Genomic DNA, 21,061 nt, shown 5'->3' on the forward strand with positions numbered 1-21,061 from the left:
CAAAAAAAAATCTCTAACAAAAAAATGCAGTTTCTCTCCCAATTAATACCTTCACACATTGGAAGTCAACTTTCTCCTGATTAAACCAGTTAAACAGGTGTGTCCAGACTTTTGCCCCACCCTCTGCGTGGAATATTGACTTGACAGTGGCCATAATGTTTAAAGGGGTTGTCCCGCGCCTGAAGTGAAATTTTTTTTTTTTGCCCAGTCCCCCAGTACATGTAAAAGAATACTGCTGCCAGGTGTTATTAAAAAAAAAAAAAAAAGTTCCCTTACCTGAATCCCTGTTCAGCAACTTTAAAAAATCTTCTTTCCAAGATGGCTGCCGCTGGTCTACTCCCACGATGCACCACGGGTCTTCTCCCATGGTGCACTGTGGATGTTCTTCTGCTGTCTGAGCTCCATTGCCGATTCCAGCCACCTCATTGGCTGATCGTCACCATGTGACTGGGGCGGAGCTACGCGATGACGCTGAGAAAGGGGAGGAGCCAGGACGCAGCTCGTGAGCAAGGACCTTACAGAAGGGGATTCCTCTCTGCGCAAGCGCGACTGTTCCGGCGACCAGAGAAGCAGTTTGCTCGTCGCCATGGAGACGGGGACGCCAGCACCAGGAGGGGGTAAGTGTATAACTTCTGTATGGCCAATATTTAATGCACGATGTATATTACAAAGTGCATTAATATGGCCATACAGAAGTGCATAACTGCACTTGCTTCTGCGGGACAACCCCTTTAATGGGCATTCCTTCAATTAAACAAGCATCACCTGTTCTGAATGTGGCCCACAAACTAGAAAAAAACCAAAAAAAAAACCACTACCTCTGTGGTAATGATGACTTGTGTTCACCTCAATACAGGAATGAACTACTGCAACACAATATAACAGACTACATTGGTGGTAGATCAACATTTGCTTTGCTTGAAAAGCTTTGTGAGACCAGATCAGTGACACTTTTTTTTTAAAGGGCATATTGGAAAACCATAATGCTAAAGATAAGCGATACCTTTTATATATAAAAACTTCTTACCAGCTTTTATTGTGAACTGTGGAAGGATGATAAATACAGTGATACCCTGTTTAAGTACAAGCAGCCTAAAACTAATTTAAAAAAAATAAAAACCTGGAAAAAAAAGTGCCCTATTTGTACAGGCAGACCACAAATTTCTGGACGGTTGGCCAGCCTGAGGTAGATCTTTATAAATGTAACCCTAAACTTCATGCAGTTGTGTGAACTTACCACTCGTTTTGGGGTCAGTGACGATATCATAGTCCACTTCCTCCCCATCGAAATGGAGCTCACTTGTGTCAAGATTTTCAATCAGATTGCTCATGTCTGCAGCGATCTTCTCCAATGTAGAAGAATCTAATTTTCTTCTTTCTGTTCTCAGCGACATGTTTGCACTAACAGCCTGTTAACACAGGGGCCTGCGGAGAAAGGAGAACAGATCATCGATTTAAGATTTCATTTTAGCAGTGCAAACTAGTTTTGTCTTTTTTTCTACAATGCTGCTCTATCTTTATTAACCCTTTCCAATCCACTGTCTGACGTCTAAAGACATTCTGATTGAAGGCTTGTACAGCTCCAATGTCAGAGGATGTCCAGGCAGGGTATTCTTACTGTAGAAGACTGGCTGCTCTGTTGTGGGGGGGGGGGGGGGCTCTCTGGCATGTCACATACCGCAGTACTGGCACGAGCCAGCAGAGGGGGCCATTGTATAATGGCAGAAAGAGAAAGCCCCCTAGGAAACCCTGAATCCAAAATTGGATTGCAAAGGGTTAAGTGTATAAAATACTTTTAGGATTGTTTAAATGAATTGACCTTTTGTATATAAATCTCTTCTGCCCTCATCAGATCCATTCGACAGTAACCTTTGCCCACTAACCAATTAATCCGATTTAGGCTAGCCGCAGAAAGAAAGAATTTCAAGATTAACTGTTAACACATTTATAGAACTCAAACAGCTAGTTTTTAGCCAGTGAAAAGTCTGTTTTAAATGTATTACAGTCTGAAACAAACGTATGTACTTTCGCCCAACTGAAGTATAGGTAGGGCAAAGCAAAGATAACTTAAATAAGGGCTGCAGGAGGAAGAGCCCCTACGCATCCCGTCCTGATTATTACTTTTCTGCACTGCATTTTTTCAATCGGGATCTACCTTATATGTGCAGCAGAACGCAGAGGCTTTGGATTTTCAGCAAATTCACACCCAGATTTAGTACCCAGTGGGGCAAATCTATACCCACCCAATACAAATACTGCACCAATAATTGACATGTAAATTCGTACTTTTCTGCACTTCCGATTTTAAAATTAATGCCGTCTGAATATGAATAGAATGCTAAAATAACATGGATTCTGACCCAAAACCCTCAACGAAATTACACCATGTAAACGATGTCTTAAGGCCGGCAGCATGTGACCGGGTGGGATTCTGCATGCGAGAGCCCGCAGCGGAATCTGACCCTGTGCCCAGCCGGCATCCACCAGTACCTGGTTTTTTTCTTTCGCCAGCTGTACTGCAGATAGTCCACACGGTGAACCGTCGGACATGCACAGTAATTTTTTTTTTTTTTTTTTTTACCGCGGCTTTTCCCGAGTTAGTGCTAGGTGATGACACAAAATTCGCAACCTTTCCACAACGTCAATGTAAGCAGTCCGTACAGAACCCACACAGAAATAGCGCATGCTGCAATTTTTCCTCTAAATTCTGCAATGCAAATCTGCCTGTGTGCAGCTGGCCTTAATGTCTTTATTACCACTTCATCTCCAATTTTCAGACACAGCGCTCCAAATTCCCAGCAGAGTCAAATTTAAAACATAGCATACTTGTTGCCGTAACTATAGAGCGTTTACGCCATTAAGGTTTTTTCCCCTCTCACATAGAACAATGAATAAAGGCAAACCGCGTCAGGGATTCCTTTGGACGGACCACCTCTATTCACTGTGAACAGGCCGTCTATCATGGCCGAATGGTTGGGAGAGCTAAAACCCAAGCCAATCAGATAAGTGGGAATTCTCACCCACTCGCCCTGTTCAGTCTTGTTTTTACATGGGTCAACAGTCGTCCAACATTGCTCTCTCGAGTGACTGCTCAAGCAACTGTCAGCCCGTGTAAATGTATCGTTTAAGTTATACCTGCAACTTCCAATCACAGTATGAAGTAGGAGCCATTATGTTAGTTATGTAAATTATCTTTATTAAAGGGGCAAGATGAATACCGACAGAACACCATCTGCTCAAGTACAGACAAAAGGAAACTTCGACTTTGCAGAAAAACAAATTTTGTTTTGCAGGCCTATAGCAAATCCTTGCACTCAGGCTGTTATTTAGAATAAGAAGATCGAGGAGGTCAGGTTACTAACCCAATAGACCTGTATTGTGTGGATACCGACAATACATCTACAGAAGTACAAAACAGCCAACATGCACTCAGGAGGAAGAACTTAAGAAACTTGAAAGACTTGTTAACATATGATGTATTTATAAACCATCAACAGATTGTGCTGGGTGCGCAGCAAAGGAGGCAAAAACTCTTCGAAACATTTTTATTTGGTCTTTGTAGGTATATTTTTCATTTTCTATGTAAAGAATATACAATTGTAGTGGCCCGGAAGGTCCTACAGGAGGTCACAGTCACTAGTTCTTAAAAATTCCCATTTAAGTACTCCATAGGAGATGTTCTATTCTGCCTGGCAAAATCTGTCTCCTGATTGGTAGAGGGGATCCAACCCGGGAAAGGAGAGCAGTGCAAGTCGGGATATGGGGAGGAGGTACAGTTTTTTCACTCAGAGCAGTTTGAGCAGCAAGTCAGCCGGAGGGAGAGTGAGGAGAAAAGAGTCATTCCGTCTGAGAAAGTCAGTCAGTGAGACTCTGAGGAGAAGTACGGTCGCAGTCTTAGGAGGAGGAGAGACCCCATTGTCAAAAACATTGATAACTAGGATGTGGAAACGGCAATAGAAAATCTGTCCTTGCCTTTACTCTCTATTAGGCAGGGCTCACACCAGCGTAGTTTAATTGCATATTACACATGCGATGTATATGCACATAATACATGGTGAATGGAGTCAATGAAAGTACATCGATTTTCATTTATGCAGTCACACTTGTTTATAATACATGCATAAAAGAAGAACGCAGCACGTTTCATTTTACAGTGTAATACACACGATTTTGCCCTACTAATCTCTATGAGCGAGTATGAAGACCCTCTACATTCAAGTGGGAGAAGCCATAATGTTCTCTTATACTCCATCTTGCCTTTGTTTTATTTTGGGTTTATCCATTTTGTTCTGTATCATCCCTAAACACGTATCCAGGTGCTTTGGCTCATGTAAAAGGCAATCAGAGGAATGCAAGGTCATTTTGTGAAACCTCCTCAAGAGAGCAATTAACTTTCTCCTAAATAGATCAAAACTACATGCAGCCCCCAGGAAAAGGGTGGGTGAAGAATGAGCGAGCAAAAACCAGACTTCATTTAAGATAACCTGTTTAAAAAAAATAAACTATTAGTTCTATTTAATACGCAAGCCTCATATATATTCCTAAAGATGATTATACATAGGACTTTAAACTTGTAAGCCTTAACTAGTTAATGATTGCTAAGCACTGCCAGTAACGCCCATACATTAACTAAAGATTTTAGTTATTAGAATAAAACAATCAAACAAAAAAACCCCAATACTTATGTATTCCTTCCTGGGCAGTTGTCTTACCGCATCCTTTCCTGGATCCTCCAGTCCCCCGGGTCACCTCCAGCCAGCTGCATCCTCTTCTTCCTGCTTAGCAGGAAATACAGAATCCTCGGCAGCCTGCTTTAGCGCGCATGCGCAATGTCTCGCTGCTAGTGTTCCATATACAATATGAAACACTAGCAACGAGATATCGCGCATGCGCGCTAAAGCAGGCTGCCGAGGATCTGGCATTGCCTGCTATTTTTCATTCATTCACTTATTCTAGTGTCTTGAAGCCTCGTTTGTAATGTATGTCTAAAAACTGTAAACATTTCTGCTTGTTAACAAATAAAGGGGAATCAGTCGTGATTTACACAAAGTGCTGTGTGACTTGCAAATAATTTGATGAGCTGCTCGTACTTAACCCTTTGATTCGGAACAAGAATATACCTGGAGCGCTCCATTGTGCCAATATACGCAAATACATTGCGTTTCTAAAGCGTTGTTTTAGGCATGTTGCTAGGAAGTAGGAGTTAAAAGTTGAAAAACTTCCCATGCGCAGGCATACGCGATCACGAACGCGGTGAAATGCATCTTCACACGCTGGGAAAACATTGCGTTTTGCCATACAATCAGGTGAGCCCGGCCTTAGGCCAAGTATCCTTATGCTGCTTCTTCAAGGCTTTTAGTTGAGAGAAGACAAGAGTCATTTGAAGGCGTCGGAGTCAGTGTGGCAGAAGTGAGGAATCCGAGGCTTGGCTTACAGAATCCACAGCCCTGATGCCTTGGACATTGCCACAGCAAGTCTGATATCCTCAAATCATGACCCGCTTGAGGGTTGTGCGTACTGGAGGTTGGGAAACACCATTTTAGATGGACGTGTCCACAAGGGAGTGGAATAACCTCACCGATACTCATAGCAGTTATTTTTCCCATAGCCATGGATATTTCAATACCTTGCTATACACATTGGTCTACATTTACTAAGGCTGGAGATATTCAGCATGATTTATGGCAAAGTTATTACATGTTGCAGACATTTCACAATTGTTGTACTGTGCAATTGATTTTGCCACAATTTCTTAAAAATTACTAAAGTCCCAGTACGCAGTAGAAAGGCTAGCTGTATATTGAATAAGTGGACTTTAATGGATATGGTGCCCACTTATCCTGTAAGGCAGCTATTAAGCGAGTGCCAACAGCTGCAGCTACCGTTTGCGGTTTCCCGACAATTGCTGGGCTGAGCCTGGAAACACAGATGCAGCCTGACACAGCGCTATTATATGAGCATTAATGGAATTTGTGTAACAGCACCTTTTTACGCGCGACATCGTACTTTACAACTAATTATTCTCAACAAGACTAACTGTAGACACTATCTCCATATTGATAACACTATCAAAAAAAAAAAAATCTAAAAATGCCAGTTGCTATATGTGTTGTGTGCTTCATAGGTACAGAGGCCAGGGCTGTCTGTATAATGTCCCTGCCAGCTGTGGGGAAGACCACGGGCATAAACCAGATGGCGGTCACAGGTGTTCTCTCTCCACAAAATGGCTGCTACAAAGGCCACTCTATATACAGGAATTGGTCTTTACACACTATAGCAGTTGAATGCAACACAGTCAAGGATATTTTATAGAATTCTCTTTAACGCACTCTCTATCTTTGGGATTATTTGTGAACAGAATCCCCGTCAGTCCCAGTTATCTGCGGGTTGTGCGCAGTAGGTTATCATGAGGTCTGTTATCTGTAATGGAGGCTGGGTGAGGCTGTATTTCCCCTGGTTTTCCAGCGTAACCAGGGCTCATAACACTCACTGTTTTTGTAGCAGGATCCCAAAATATTCTGCTCCACACTGCACTGGAATTGAGAGGTTTCATGAGCTTCCTAACTTTCGACTGCGGCCGTACCCCTCCCCAGACTGCGGCCGTGCCTCTCCCCAGACTGACTTGTTCACTCCCTGAATCACTCGCTGACTAACCCTCTTCATGCTCCAGCTCTGACTGACTGGCTAAATGTCTCACAGGCTTCTTCTCTGACTGACTGGAACGGACTGCCTGCTTAAACTGTCTGACTGAAAACTGTGCAACCGCCCCCCCCCCCCCCCCCCAATATGCCAACTTGCACTGCTCCCTTTTCCCGGGCTCGGATCCCCTCTACCAATCAGCGATCAGTGCGACAGTAACCAATCAGGAGACAGACTTTGCCGGGCAGATTGGGACGTAGTTTGTGAGGAAAGGGGAGAAACAGGGTTCCTCCAACAGGCAACACCAGAAATGTCTCCTAAGGAGTACATAGACGGGAGTTTTAAAGATTAGTGAATTGTGGCATCCTATAGGACCTTCTGTGCCGCTACAGCAGCAGCAAGGTGGGGCAGATGCTGCGGTTCACTGGAGGGGGAAGGGCACACCCACCACCGCTCTACATTTATGTCCAGTATAGTCCCTCTTATATAGGACAGTATGAACATCTCCATAGATGCTGCTATGTCCTGATGTGTGGCGTAGTTCTTCCTAAACTGATAGCACTCTGGGATTTCTCTTTACTGTAAACTATTATTCTGCCTCTTACTGCACCCCCGCCTGGAACTGCCTGGCATATGGGAGGTACAAAAATTGTCTAGAAGATTTTTTTTTGCCTTAAAACCTCACTAGTACAATACTGTTCATCATACAATGTTCTAGTATATATGCACACAATAATAAGCCGGTACATCGTAGGCAGAAAGCACCCCCCCCCCCCAAAAAAAACCAATATATATATATTTATAGTAAACATGAAAATTAATCTATTTTATTAAACAAACATAAAAGATTAAAGGGGTTGTCTCGCGGCAAACATCAAAATTTTACTTTACCCCATCCCCCCTGTCACCCCCCTGGCATAAAATAGCAATTTAAAGTGGTTTTTAAACCGCTTGCTACTCACCGATCCGACGAAATAAGGAGTTTAAAAAAAATCTTCTCCCTAAGATGGCCGCCGGTCCTTTCCCAGGGATGCACTGCGGTTTTCTCCCATGGTGCACTGCGGGTCTTCTCCCATAGTGCACCATGGGCTCTGTGCGTTCCATTGCCGATTCCAGCCTCCTGATTGGCTGGAATCGGCACACGTGACGGGGCGGAGCTACGATGACGACGCGGTGACCAGCTCTCCGGCACGAGCGGCCCCATTCACCAGCCAGAAGCACGGACTGCGCAAGCGCGTCTAAAAACGCCAGAAGACATCAGAATTAGACGGAACCATGGAGACGGGGACGCTAGCAACGGAGCAGGTAAGTGAATAACTTCTGTATGGCTCATATTTAATGCACGATGTACATTACAAAGTGCATTAATATGGCCATACAGAAGTGTATAACCCCACTTGCTGCCGCGAGACAACCCCTTTAAAAAAAAAAAAAAAAAAACAAAAAAAAAAAACACATAAAATGATACATGCCACCCTTGTAAATGCTTTAAATAAAAATGATGCAATTTCTTTTCTTCTGTATTTAACCGGTTATGAAAGTTAAGTGGAATTGTCAAAAAGAAAAAATTTTTATTTAATTATAGCTACACATTTCTAAAAATAATGTATCACTATGAATACAGGAAGAAAAAGGAAAAATACAAACCCCCCAAAAACACATACTGTGTGAACAAATACAGCAAACCGTTTTTCCGACAGTCTACAAGTGGCTTAGGGTATGCTTACATGGGGCTTTTTGCATTCCTTGGTAAATGTGACAAAATGCTTGTTATTCTTTCAGTAAAAACTACACAAATGCATATAAAAAGCAAAAATTAAAACTAAAAAAAGGCAAAAAGCAGCAGCAAAAACTGTAGTCCTCTGCAGCATTAGAGAACACTTTTATACATGGGCTGTGATGCCTGGGCTTGGCCACCCTTGGCAGTCTCATTGAAAATGGGGTGGCACCACGCATGCGGCTCCATTTAATCTGCTGCTCACTGTGGGGGCTGGCAGCGAGCCCACCGTGAGGAGAGGGGGACACAGGACCCCCATTCTCAGGATCAGTGAGGGTCTCACTGATCAGACTATCAGGTGATAAAAGTTGTAGTACAACCCCCTTTAACCCTTTCCAATCCAATTTGTATCCTGGTTTTCCTAGGGGGCTTACTCTTTGTCGTTACATAACGGCGCTATATGCTGGCTAAAGCCAGTACTGCATGAGGTGATACGTTGGATAGGCTCTGACAGCAGAGAGGCTGGCAATATACAGTAAGAGAACCCCGACGGACGTCTTTCAACTTCGGAGCTGTGCAGCCTTAAAGGGGTTGTCCCGTGCCGAAACGGGTTTTTTTTTTTTTTCAACCCCCCCCCCCGTTCGGCGCGAGACAACCCCGATGCAGGGACCTAAAGAAGAAACCGGACAGCGCTTACCTGAATCCCCGCGCTCCGGTGACTTCAATACTTACCGGCTGAAGATGGCCGCCGGGATCCTCTACCTCCGTGGACCGCAGCTCTTCTGTGCGGTCCATTGCCGATTCCAGCCTCCTGATTGGCTGGAATCGGCACGTGACGGGGCGGAGCTACACGGAGCCCCATTGAGAACAGAAGACGACCTGGACTGCGCAAGCGCGTCTAATTTGGCCATTAGGCCATTTTAGATGGCGAAAATTAGACGGCAACCATGGAGACGAGGACGCCAGCAGCGGAGCAGGTAAGTGAAGAACTTTTTATAACTTCTGTATGGCTCATAATTAATGCACAATGTACATTACAAAGTGCATTATTATGGCCATACAGAAGTGTATAACCCCACTTGCTGCCGCGGGACAACCCCTTTAAATCATAATGTCTTCAGAGGTCAGACAGTGGATTGGAGAGGGTTAATACAAGTTATACAATACAGTACATGTACCCAAAATTATGCCATTAAAAAAAAAATAATTTATCCTGCAAATATCAAGTCTTCATACAGCCATGTACACAGAAAAAAAAATGTATGTCTCCCACCATTGCATTTATAGAAGGAACCAAAAAAAATAAAAAATAAAAAAAGAACTGAAGGATGGGTTGGTCACTAGGGCCTAAACAGGGTGGTCATTAGGGGGTTAACAGGATGGTGACTGCACATGAGCTCATTTACGAAACTATTTCCAGATAAAAATCGATAGCCGTGCCAGGTGAGGAACACAATCTCTGCTAATAAAATCAACTGACATTCACCTTTGATAAGATCTTGCAGAGAAGACTGGATCAATTAGAGAGAATAAGCTTCACAAGGAGAAGCATTTAACCTTTGTGCTAAACAAGCAAAAGCCAAGGGAAGCTTTACCAAAACTAAGTAAAACATAGCAAAAAAGCCGTATCTGTAAGCAGCACATATAGCATGTAGAGCATGTATGGAGTAATCATATAGCACGGCACCTTGACAAAACAGTAGTAGATACCAAGAGCCGTATTACCCATATTCCCATCTGGACTGTATGGCTTACTTACAGGAGAGGTGCAGGTCCCAGAGGTGGTCCCTGCCTCCACCTCTAGTTCTGTCCCCCACAACCCCACTCCTGGCTGTATGGGGGGGCTGGGAGTTACGGAAATGGCCAGGACCGTCTTATGCAGTTTTCTTATATCCTTAACTTTCATACAAGTGAATTGGAGTTCCATAACTAGTGTAGCTTAGCAAACTACATGTTTATACGACCCCCGAGTTACAGGAACAGCTCGCTGTGCTACACGGTCCCCATCACTCTATGGGACTTAGGCTGGGCTCGCATGAATGTTTCAAAGGGTTGTGTATAAAGCAGCATTCTACCGCTGTGTGATCTGGCGTATTGGCGCATATGGCAGCGATTTGTCACTATGCACGACAGCATATCTCGTCTACACATATGCACATCGTCATGTGTAGTTTCTTTCTTTCAATTGCCCGCTCTGTCGCTTAGCAACACTGCGTATAAACGACATAAATGCACAATAACATTGTGTACGTATGTGCCCATAGAGAATAGGGCTCTATCGCCCATATTACATGGTAACATAAAATATGTTGCGTTCGTTATGTGCATATTATACACAATGTATCAATGCACGTGTGAATGGATCAATGACGATCAATGTACTTTCATTGACTCCTTTAACTGTGTAATACGCTATTAAATTATCTTCATGTGAGCCCGGCTTTAAGGAAACGGCATTGCACGGCTGCGCTCGGCTTTTTTACTTTCTTCAAGCTACAGAGTTCAGGGAGGTATTCCCATTTCAGCCATGTTTTGCAGAGATAGGAATGCCTTTACATGTTTACACTATCAGCTGATGAGCAGTACCCGTTGCACAAAACTTCAATTTGCTTTTTTTTCTTTTGCAGGGTTTTACAAAAATTCACTTACTAGACCTTAATTCAAATCTTCTAAAGACAAGTCAGTAGAATATATTCTGACACACCAATGTCTCAGTGAGCTGTGCTCACACCCAACCACATGGACTTTACTAAGTAGATGACTGATGAGAAGAGTTATACAAACCCTTCCTGCTCACAAATTACTTCTTAAAGGGGATTTCCCCATCTTCAATATTCGTCATTGGTAGCCATCTTTTTCCCCATTAAAGTCATCCCTTCACTTAACTTCCAAATACTTTAATGCATTTGGCCATATGTGTACAGATTCCAATATGGATCGCATCCACTTCGAAACTGCAAACGGGGGTCAGGGTTCTCCAGATAGCTGAAGATCTCAGGAGAGTTTGTAGACAAGTAAAGAGGACCCGTCACCACTCGTGACATCACAGCGTGCAGAGAAGTGAAAACCTATACCGACGTTTAGGGGTAGAACCAAACACAATAGGGTTAAAAAGGCTACGGAAAGTAAAAGCTCATTTACTTAATGATGGGGAGGTAATTTAACCACTCAGATCCAAGATCACTCGTCATACATTCATCCAGATCCGGAGATGGAACGTATGGCCAACCCTTCAGGTGAAGCCTGGACTTTATTAGGATGTAATCAAAGGTGCAACGTGTTTGAGGATTTTGGTAACCTCTTACCTTGTTTTTCAACATAATCTCCAAGTAACCACCAACATATACAGATAGTATAGAATGCATACCCAACACATTGGTATCAATAGGAATGCCATCCCACCACATTGGTGCCGGTTTTATTTTCTCTGCATGTGGCGATTCCAAAATCACGACCAATTAGATCTCTGGGAGAAGACCAGTGCTGTCTCCTACTTGAATGTCCATTCGGGATAGGGACTGATTAATAAAGTCACTATTGATTGATTGTAGGCTTCTAGGGATTGGTGGTGTGACAGTGCCCTCCGGCACTCTTATCATGCAGGGTGAGCTCTACCCTTGCTATATAGGACATATTTATACACTTTTTTGGAACCAGAGTGCTGTCCTTTGAGTTAATAGTGAACCACTCCTGATAGAAATTTATGAATAAACTGATCACTAAGAGGAATAACAGAGGATCACAACAGTCTTACAAGAAAAAGATACTCAGAATTATTAATTTCACTGGGAATACAAGCATTTACTTATACAGATATGTTATAAGAGCCAACAAGTTCTCTTAGCGTGTCAAGTAAAACTTCCACAGATCCCATCAAAGGCCTTTTCGGAATAAAGTCCTGTTGACTGCCCAATATTTAGAATAGGGAGGCTCTGTTGTAGCCGGTGGTTATACTTCAGCTAGGAGAACCGGAAATATTGTGTGGATACAGGAAGGAATGGATTTGACTAAATACAATATAAGCTGAAAGCCAATATCACACAGTGACTTTAGAGACTAAAGAGGAACAAGACAATAAGCAACTTTGAAGTGTTTCAGAAAAGATTAAAAGGTATTGTCCAGAGTTGAGACATGGCTGCTTTCTTCCCAACACAATGCCAACCTTGTACTACACATGACCCTATAGACTGCAGCTCAGCTCCACTGAAGTGAATAGAAGCTGAGCTGCAATGCCGGACACAACCCACAGACAAAAGGTGGTGCTGTGTTTGGAAAAAAGCAACCATGTTTTTTCTAACCCTAGACAACCCCTTTAAGGGATCGGGAGGTAAAAAGGCGGAGGAAGTCCAGATGGACCTTCATGATCATGTGCCCACATAGTATAAATAAGGCTAAGTGACCAAATTGGTCAAGAAAACAGCCCGGTTTTTAGGCGGAGGTGCCTTTCAACTTGGATTCACCATGCAGAAGCAAGGTGCCGTGCTTGCTTTGAAGCAAAAATACAAAAAAACGACTTCTGAACTAGCGCAACCTTTCTGCAAATAAATCAGTTTTATGGATGGATGATTAAGATTACATTTACTGGACATTAAAAGCCAACATATCAAGTACGTTTTGGGATAATAAAACCCCTTGGTTAGTTCAGCTAGAAGATGGCCAATACAAGTAGAGATTTCAAAACACAGTAAAAGCCTTAGGGACAGAAAAAAAAAAAAATATATATATATATATATATATATATATATATATATATATATATATATATATATATATATATATTTTTTTTTTTTTTTTTTTAATCGGTCCTTAAGGATTTTGCTCTGTGTGTTTTGAAAGCTCTTCTTGCATTGGCCATATATATTCAGCACAAACTAATTGAAGCAGCCTTCAGCAGAACCAAGACAAATCCTCCCTCCACATCTGCCGGAATGCCTCTGAAACAATGTGACATGAGCAAATGGTACAATCCCGCTCACAAATCAAGGTTTTGGGAAAACACTGGCCAATCCTCTTACAAGACCTATACTTAGTAGGCAACATTCTACCCAAACCAAGTATGACCTTTCCCTATAAGGAGGTGCTTAGGTTAAATGTATAGGTAGACCGTTTTCCCTGACAAAACTGATTTAATAGCCCTCTAGGTAATAACTAACATGCTGTACGTAGAGATAAACAAAGGAGGTTACATCTCTAAATAAGTAATTAATTTTTATCTTTATATTCTTTCAAAACATAACAGAATAGTCAGCATGTAAAATATTTTGTATGATGACATAATTAGCATCTTAACAAAAGGATATACGAGAAAATCAGTGAAAGAAACCCAATCCCCTGACCCTGGGTGCCACGTTACACAAATGTCAATATATCAATGAAACAGTAAGGCATTTTCATCATGTGTTGGTCATTAAGGTAGCTGTAAGTCACCCAGAGAGCCAGCCAAATCAGGCGGAAAATACCATGAGGAGTAGCGGAAAGGGGTCAGCAGTCGCCTTCTCTCATTCTTCTTAAAGAAGTGATTAATAAAAGGCTCTCTACTTAAAAAAAATAAACAAACAAACTTTACAAAGCGATACTCTTTGGATCTTTTGGTCTCAAGCACAATCCATACCGAGGAAGCACTTTGGTTGCTGGACTACCTCAGCAGAGGACGGCAGTGTTGGACTACCTTAGCAGAGGACTGCGATGTTGGTTGAGGCCATTCGAGCAGAAGGCAGCGTTTTGCCACCAAAAGAACTGGATGAATTAATTTGATATTTTGTCTCTTGCAAATAACAAAGAGCAGAGTTTGAGGCACAATTGGCATGATCCACCAGGACTGAAAGACTGAAGCAAACACTGCTCTCCAAAAATTCTGAGTTGCTATAAATGTCTAAATTCTATGAAGTCAGGGAGTACTTGGTGTGTGGTCTTTTGGGCATTAACTTGAAATCAGATATTTACCACCCCTCGTTTATTACTGCCTTATGTACTGAAGTCCAACCTAATAGTAATATTGTGACTAAATGCTTCCACTATGCAAGAATGAAGTGTCACAATGACTGAACACATGTACAGGGAGTGCAGACGCAGGAGGAAGTGTCAGAGTTCAAAGCCAGTGATACTAAGTGGCGCCCTAGACCATAACTACACAGGGGAGATGAGGTATTTCCTGGTGGGGTTGCTGTCCCACCAGCGGTACTAGGGGGAAAGGGCAGGCATAATTACTATTGGGGCCACTGTGGCTATCCACGTCTATTTGAAACCAAGCCCTCCACTTTAGCCCACCAGGGAAGTTTTGAAAGTAGTATGAAATATTTTTATCCTATTTTCTATTGTCTAAACCTGGGAGTGTCTTCTAATCAGGTGCATCATCTAGTCCCAGAAATCCAATGACTCACAGTGGGCGTCTTCCCTGTGTAGTCCTTTCCATGAAGCTAAAACCATCAGAAAGCCAATTTTCCTCTCTTCCGTTTACAGTCTACAGACATCTTTTGTTACTCATTTTTTGCATCCCGTGCGCAGCACCCCTCTATGCTAGCCAGTGTCCCTTAAAAGTTATAGGTACATATGCCACCCAATGACAGCCAGATACCCAGATATGAGTCTTAATGCGCTATGAAAGCCCCTTATATTTAACCACATACCACCACCAGCATTTACCCTATGTACTGGGCTGCTATTCTCTAATGGTCATTGTTGCCTTCTTACAAGCCAACAGGACAACTATTAAGTGAGTTGCTCAATGCACTGCAGCTGTGGGTGCTGACCCCGGGGGAACTGTGGGAAAGGCAAGGGTAATACTTTGAGCCCATAAAAATGAGGACACTTGCCCCTGGTGACCAGACCTAACCATGCCCCTGTTCATACAGTATATTCTAGTGCCATTACAGATTAAGGTTTATAAAAAGAGGTACGAAACCAAGAAAGGAAACCAGTACAAAGAGATAAGCAGCTGAATGCAGATGCAAATGTGTAATAAGGCCTCATGTCCACGGGGAAAAGGGATTTTAAAAATCTGCATGCGTCTCCTGTGCGCCGATCCACACCCATAGGGAGTCATTGGGCACCCGCAGGTAATTAAATATGTGCAGATGTCATTCTCCCCAAGCGTGTGGATTGGACACGCGGGAAGACACTTGCAGCATGTTTTATTTTTTGTGGTTTTCCCGCATGGTTGGCTTCCATTGAAGCCAATGTAAGCTGTCCGATTCGCGACACAGCCGGGGATGACACTGTGGTTGTGCCGCGGCTCCATGTGAAAGCAGGACTTAAAAAAAAATAATAAAAGGAATGCACGGCACATGGCCACGGCATCCGCTGTGCAGAAGAAAGAAGATCCAGCCACGACAGAGGAGACCCACGCCGTGTCCAGACAGGCGAGTTAAATGTCATTTTTGGCCTCATGGCTGTGGCCACAGCTGGAATCTGCTGCGGGATTCTGCACTAGGAAATAGTGCGTGCCCGTGGACATGAGGCCTAAGAGCACAAATACAACAAATGGGGAAGACAAACTCCTAACAGTACAGCATTTTACATATTTGTCCTTTTACCTGGCGTGAAAGCACAAAACATCTTATATTACAGGAATAAGGGTACTTAGAAGACTTAGCCCACTTTCCAAACATGTAATCACACCAACTCTTCCAGGTGCTCTGGTTAAGAGGCCAGTTCAGAGAAGGGAATTAGCTCTACGGCAGTCATATGTCTAGAAGTATTTCGACAAGTATTGCTACATTTTGCAGCGTTTCAGACACTAGGTTAGAGTCGCGGGTGTAGTAGTCATGCAGATCCAGAGAATAGTCAGGGGAGAGCCAGGAGTCAGCAAAAGGTGGTCTTAGGTCGCAGTACAAGGGAGGGGGCGAGCAACGTTGTCAGCAGGAATGCCAGAGGTCGGTAACTGGAGACCTTGGTTTGTTTGTAGAGGAGCAGGCTGGTAGTGGAGCTCGACTACGGATGCGAGGCATAATAATCGCGCACATGTGCAGTGTCAGAGTCCGGCTTTTATAGTTAGCCCAATCAGGAACAGGGTGGAGCTAGAAATGTGACAGGATTGCAGGATCTGGGAACAAGGCTAAGGCCAGGCAGGGCAGCTGCCCAAAGGGCTGGATGGCTCAGCAAGGAGAGCTTCTAACTAGAACACAGGAGGTCCTGGGTTGATCCCTGATACATTTGTCCACAGGTTGCACATGATATTACAATCCACTGAGACACAAACCCATGGATGGGTATAGAGCCGCTTCTGTCATGTTTTTCTAATTATGATCAATCTCTTTAAAAAGGGAAGTCTGTGTGAAAAAAAAAATAATCATGGAATAGAATAGTAAATGCAATGTGTGGAGTCGGAATATTGGACAGCAGACGATCTCCATTTGTTTAACTTTTTTCTTATTTTATAAAATCCACCTATAATGTTGTTACATCATTACGAAGTGACAGATCCAACTAGAAAGATTAGAACGTTAAAGCAAAGTTACGAAAACAAGACTTTGCAACTTGCATACAACTGTCTGGGTGGTGCAACAGACTTCGTGCGGCCCAGGCCCAACACTGCAGCACTAGAGGAAAAATAAGTAAATTACTGACCGGAAATGCAAACGACACGTATGAAGACATTGGGAAACTGTTTTCGTCTAAGGAAGTATCCGAGGTTTATACAGCTATTTCTTATAAACAGTTAAGTCCATTTTAAATCAAACTTTAACAATGTTATCTTCAGGCTTTAAGAAATATTAACAGAATATTGATACCTGCCGCCCCGTACAAAGCACGGGCTGAGGAGCCTGGGCACGGATGAGCAGTTTATCAAAGTCTCCCAAGCGTGGGACTCTACAAATATCAACTCTAGTCAATTAAAATGTATAAGCATAAAAGTCATTTAATAGATTAGTGATCAGAATGAAGAGAATTCCTCCTTCACACGGGCTTTAAACTCAGAGCCTAATTCACAGCAGAACTCTAACAGCCGAGCAGTTCTGCTGCCGATTCATGTGGATTTAGCCACTGTTAAACGGGACAAATATACGTGCAGCCGGCCAGCACAGACACTGCGCCAAGAACCAACATAGCAACTCCATTTTCACCGCGTGGATTTCAAAATACAAACCATGGCGTACGTTTCTCATAGTATCCAACAGAATGTTTAAGTGCTGCGGATTCCTGTTCATTTTAAATCCACTTCAGGGATTTTCTGTGTGTTCTGATAAGGCCAATATTCAATAAAATCACCACACTAAAGAATAAATAAATCTTGTTATTTGTATAGCGCCAACTTATTCCGCAGCGCTTTCAGGTAATTTTTTTTATTTATTACCCCCCACCAAGCTGGGTACTCATTTTACCGACCTCGGAAGGAGGAGTCAAACTTGAGCCGGCTACCTGAACCATGCAGGAATTGAACTTGCAACCTTCAGGTCGTGAGCGAGAGCTTACACTCTGCACCACACGAGGCTCTATAAAGATACTCACTACACGTTTTTAGGAGAAAAAAAAAACAAACACTACATAAGCAATACTTATGTAAAAAAAAAAAAATTTAAAATGTTACTGTGACAAGTCATCTAATAGCTCCCCATATGAATAGTGTGTAGGTAATTTTTACTTGCCTAAAATATTCACTGTGACCGCTACATACTCTTAGTTAGAGTACCCCCTTCAATATGGTAACCCATTAGGTACAGCCTACATGACACTATGAAGTTGTATGCTACGAAGTGTGAAATAGACACAAGGCTGCTGGTGGGAACAATTACTACGTTTGACCATCCTAGTCATAGTTGGGTGTTTTGCCCATCTGATTAGGAGAAGCTGAGAAATAGAGGATATGCGAGGCCCCATTTTGGCTACGGGCTGTGACAGTGCACACCTAGACATGTAACACAATGGGATGAAGTGCTAGATATTGGATGGTACTTCCACTCCATGTAGTCATGCAAAAGCAGATAAAGAAGATGCAGCAACTGATCACGGATTATAGGGAAATGCCGTCTGTGTGTTCCCTTTAAATAGGAACCCCCGCCATATATAGTATGACTAAAACAGACATAGAAGAACAGCTGACAAACCTCTAAGTATCATTCCTTCCCTAATATAACAATTAATGCTAGCAGGGTTAAAGGAAATTCATATTTAACGGTGACAGAAACTTTGTTGCAATTTTTTTCCGTCTTCTAACATTGAATTTACATTAACACCTCAATAACAACTCTTCAGGATAGGAGAGAGTCCAGTGTGGCGATCCCAAACACCGCCCCCCCATATGCCAGCTTCCTGGACATCCAATTGTGATGATGGGGCAGTGGGACGTAAGTGTAACCGCAGGTAGCACTAAAGTTATCAGGTTTAGACTGAAACTGGAGCTTGAGCACTTCTGAAGTGTTGTAGGAGATTGAAAAAGGGTCTAACCGCCCCCCCCCCCCCCCCAAATAAAAAAAAAAATATTGCCACTCATTTCTATGGGAGGTATTGCAATTGATCTCCTTTTACTTGATACCTTTTTTCTTATTTTATGAAAACCACTTTATTGTTACATCAGTACAATTGACAGAACCACTGTAACCAACGACAGTTTAGCATGAAAGGGTAACCAAACTTTTGACAAGTCAAACGTTTTGATTGGAGTAAGTCCAAGTGCTGAGACCCCACTGATTGCTAAAACGAATGGGCAGAAGTGCTCAGTGGGGGCCTCAGCAAGTGGACATCCATCATTCAAAACTTATGACATGTCAGAAGTTTGTAAAAAGTTTAGTTACCCTATAAAACAAAGCTCAGAAAACAAATACAAATTTGCCTATTGCAATTCCTGAGGAACCATGTCAAATTATACGAAAATGATATGTAAATATGAAAGCCAAATAAATACATCCTGCAAGCTGTTCTCTTCTAGCTGACCTCATGCTCTGTCTTGCAGGAAGGCAGAAGAGATTACATTTGGTGCAACTATGCTGGAAATCTAGAAATGTACTTTATGAACAGTGTTTAGGGTGATGGGGCTCGACGTACGCGGGGGTGCTTTTTGCTGCCTCAAGTCTTATTTTTGGGCACTATTTACCCATCAATGTATTTCACACTAGAACATGTGTGATAATCTCAGGTCTTGCTGGTTTGATCCAGTGAGAACCATAAGGTCACAGTATCTTCATAATAAATTAAAAGAAAACAAAGGGAAAAAAAAAAAACAAAACAAAACCACCAATGTATAGACTGAGAAGCCACGCTGCATACAGATATTCTCGGCGCAAGACATAAGCAAACATTGATTCAGTGCTAGATCCCCATTTACAGCAAGACTAACCGCAGGTACTTTTACTTTTTAAAGACAAGAGTATTGAAATAGGTTTATTTTGAAAGTTACTGATTATCTTCAGGCCCCACCATGTCTAGTGTGAAGACTGAAATACATATTATCCTAGATATATTAGAAGAGAAAGTGCTACTTTTAAAAATGTAAACGCAAATCCTTTTAATTCATTAAGCATTGTTAGAATGAAGTATGGCAGGGCTCATATGAACCACGGCTCTTGGGATCTGATAAATCTCAACTCCATACGGAATAAACTGTAGGTTTGGGACCCAGCCGCATCTGCTCAGCTCTATCGCATATGTGCCCATCACTGGGACTCTGCCAGACCTAAGGGCTCAACAAACGTAACTCCTGCGTGTCAAGCCATCTGTGATATCTGTTGTGAAGTCTATAAAAGAGCTTTAAACACTTGGTAAATAATGGAGTATAGAAAATGGTCACACATTTAATATAAATTATACCTAAACTCTAGCCATTACCATGTGATAATACCAATTCTATAATGAAGTTAATACGTTTCAAACTCCTACATTGTATTTTTGCAAAGCATTTTACAGAATCCTTAAACTTCAGTGGAACTCCAAAAGACTACCTGTCTGAGAAAACCTCCTCCGATCTAGACCAGATGTTTCAATGCCGGATTTTACATTCCTTTATACTTCATGCATTTCAGCCCTTTTTTGTAAAGAGGACTTTTAAGACTACAATATTGATTAATCTGTCCTGAGGATTTATGATCAATATTAGGTTGGTAGGGGTCCATCGCTTGGGACCTCCACCAATAAGCTGCTTGAAGTGGCTGTGGCACTCTGTTGGCATAGCACCATACATTGGATAGCAACTGTGCCCGTTATGGGAGCTCAATCCTATTCAATGAAGCGGTACTGAACTAGGCTCAGACCATGTGACCAATGAATGTGACATCACTGGCCTGACAAGAGGCTACGGCACGCACCCAAGTACTGCGGTTTCTTCAAAGAGCTAATCGTTCAGGGCCGAAGTGGCAGACACCCACTGAACAGAGGAAAGGAGGCCGATAAGTGGAAAAAAAAATTTCTGTAATAAGACATTGCTGTACAAAGTTTCTCATCTTTGCTTCTACTATTGATTTACGAAAAAGTTTGTTGAAACCACGGCGACTAACAAGTATAGAACCAAATGTACTGTTTAGATACGGCTAAAAGCAAACCTCTTGACAATACCCTTGCTGTAACAGGATTAAAAGTTTCAAATGCTTAAAAATCTGAACTTGCGTTAGTTGACAATACAAATATAAGTGCTCTAAGCGCTCTTCCGACAGCTCAGTCCTCAGGGGAGAGAGGGGTAAGAAGACGACCAAAATAATTCAAGAGTTCTTCATTTTTTTAGTGGCTCAACAGCAGCATGCACAAATCCCATATCATATTCCATATCCATTATATAAT

At 42.4% G+C, this 21,061-nt stretch overlaps 1 protein-coding gene across 1 annotated transcript in view; it reads right to left on the minus strand.

Annotated features, from left to right (window-relative positions):
* PLD1 (phospholipase D1) overlaps positions 1-21,061 on the minus strand; it is a 124,469-nt gene that overhangs the window by 85,739 nt on the left and 17,669 nt on the right. The window contains exon 2 of the mRNA XM_066601094.1: positions 1,238-1,425. Coding sequence (XP_066457191.1) covers positions 1,238-1,394 — 157 coding nt within the window. The 5' untranslated portion in view covers positions 1,395-1,425. The remainder of the gene's footprint in view (positions 1-1,237; positions 1,426-21,061) is intronic.

Source organism: Eleutherodactylus coqui, chromosome 1, assembly GCF_035609145.1.
Source record: "Eleutherodactylus coqui strain aEleCoq1 chromosome 1, aEleCoq1.hap1, whole genome shotgun sequence".
NCBI lineage: Eukaryota > Metazoa > Chordata > Amphibia > Anura > Eleutherodactylidae > Eleutherodactylus > Eleutherodactylus coqui.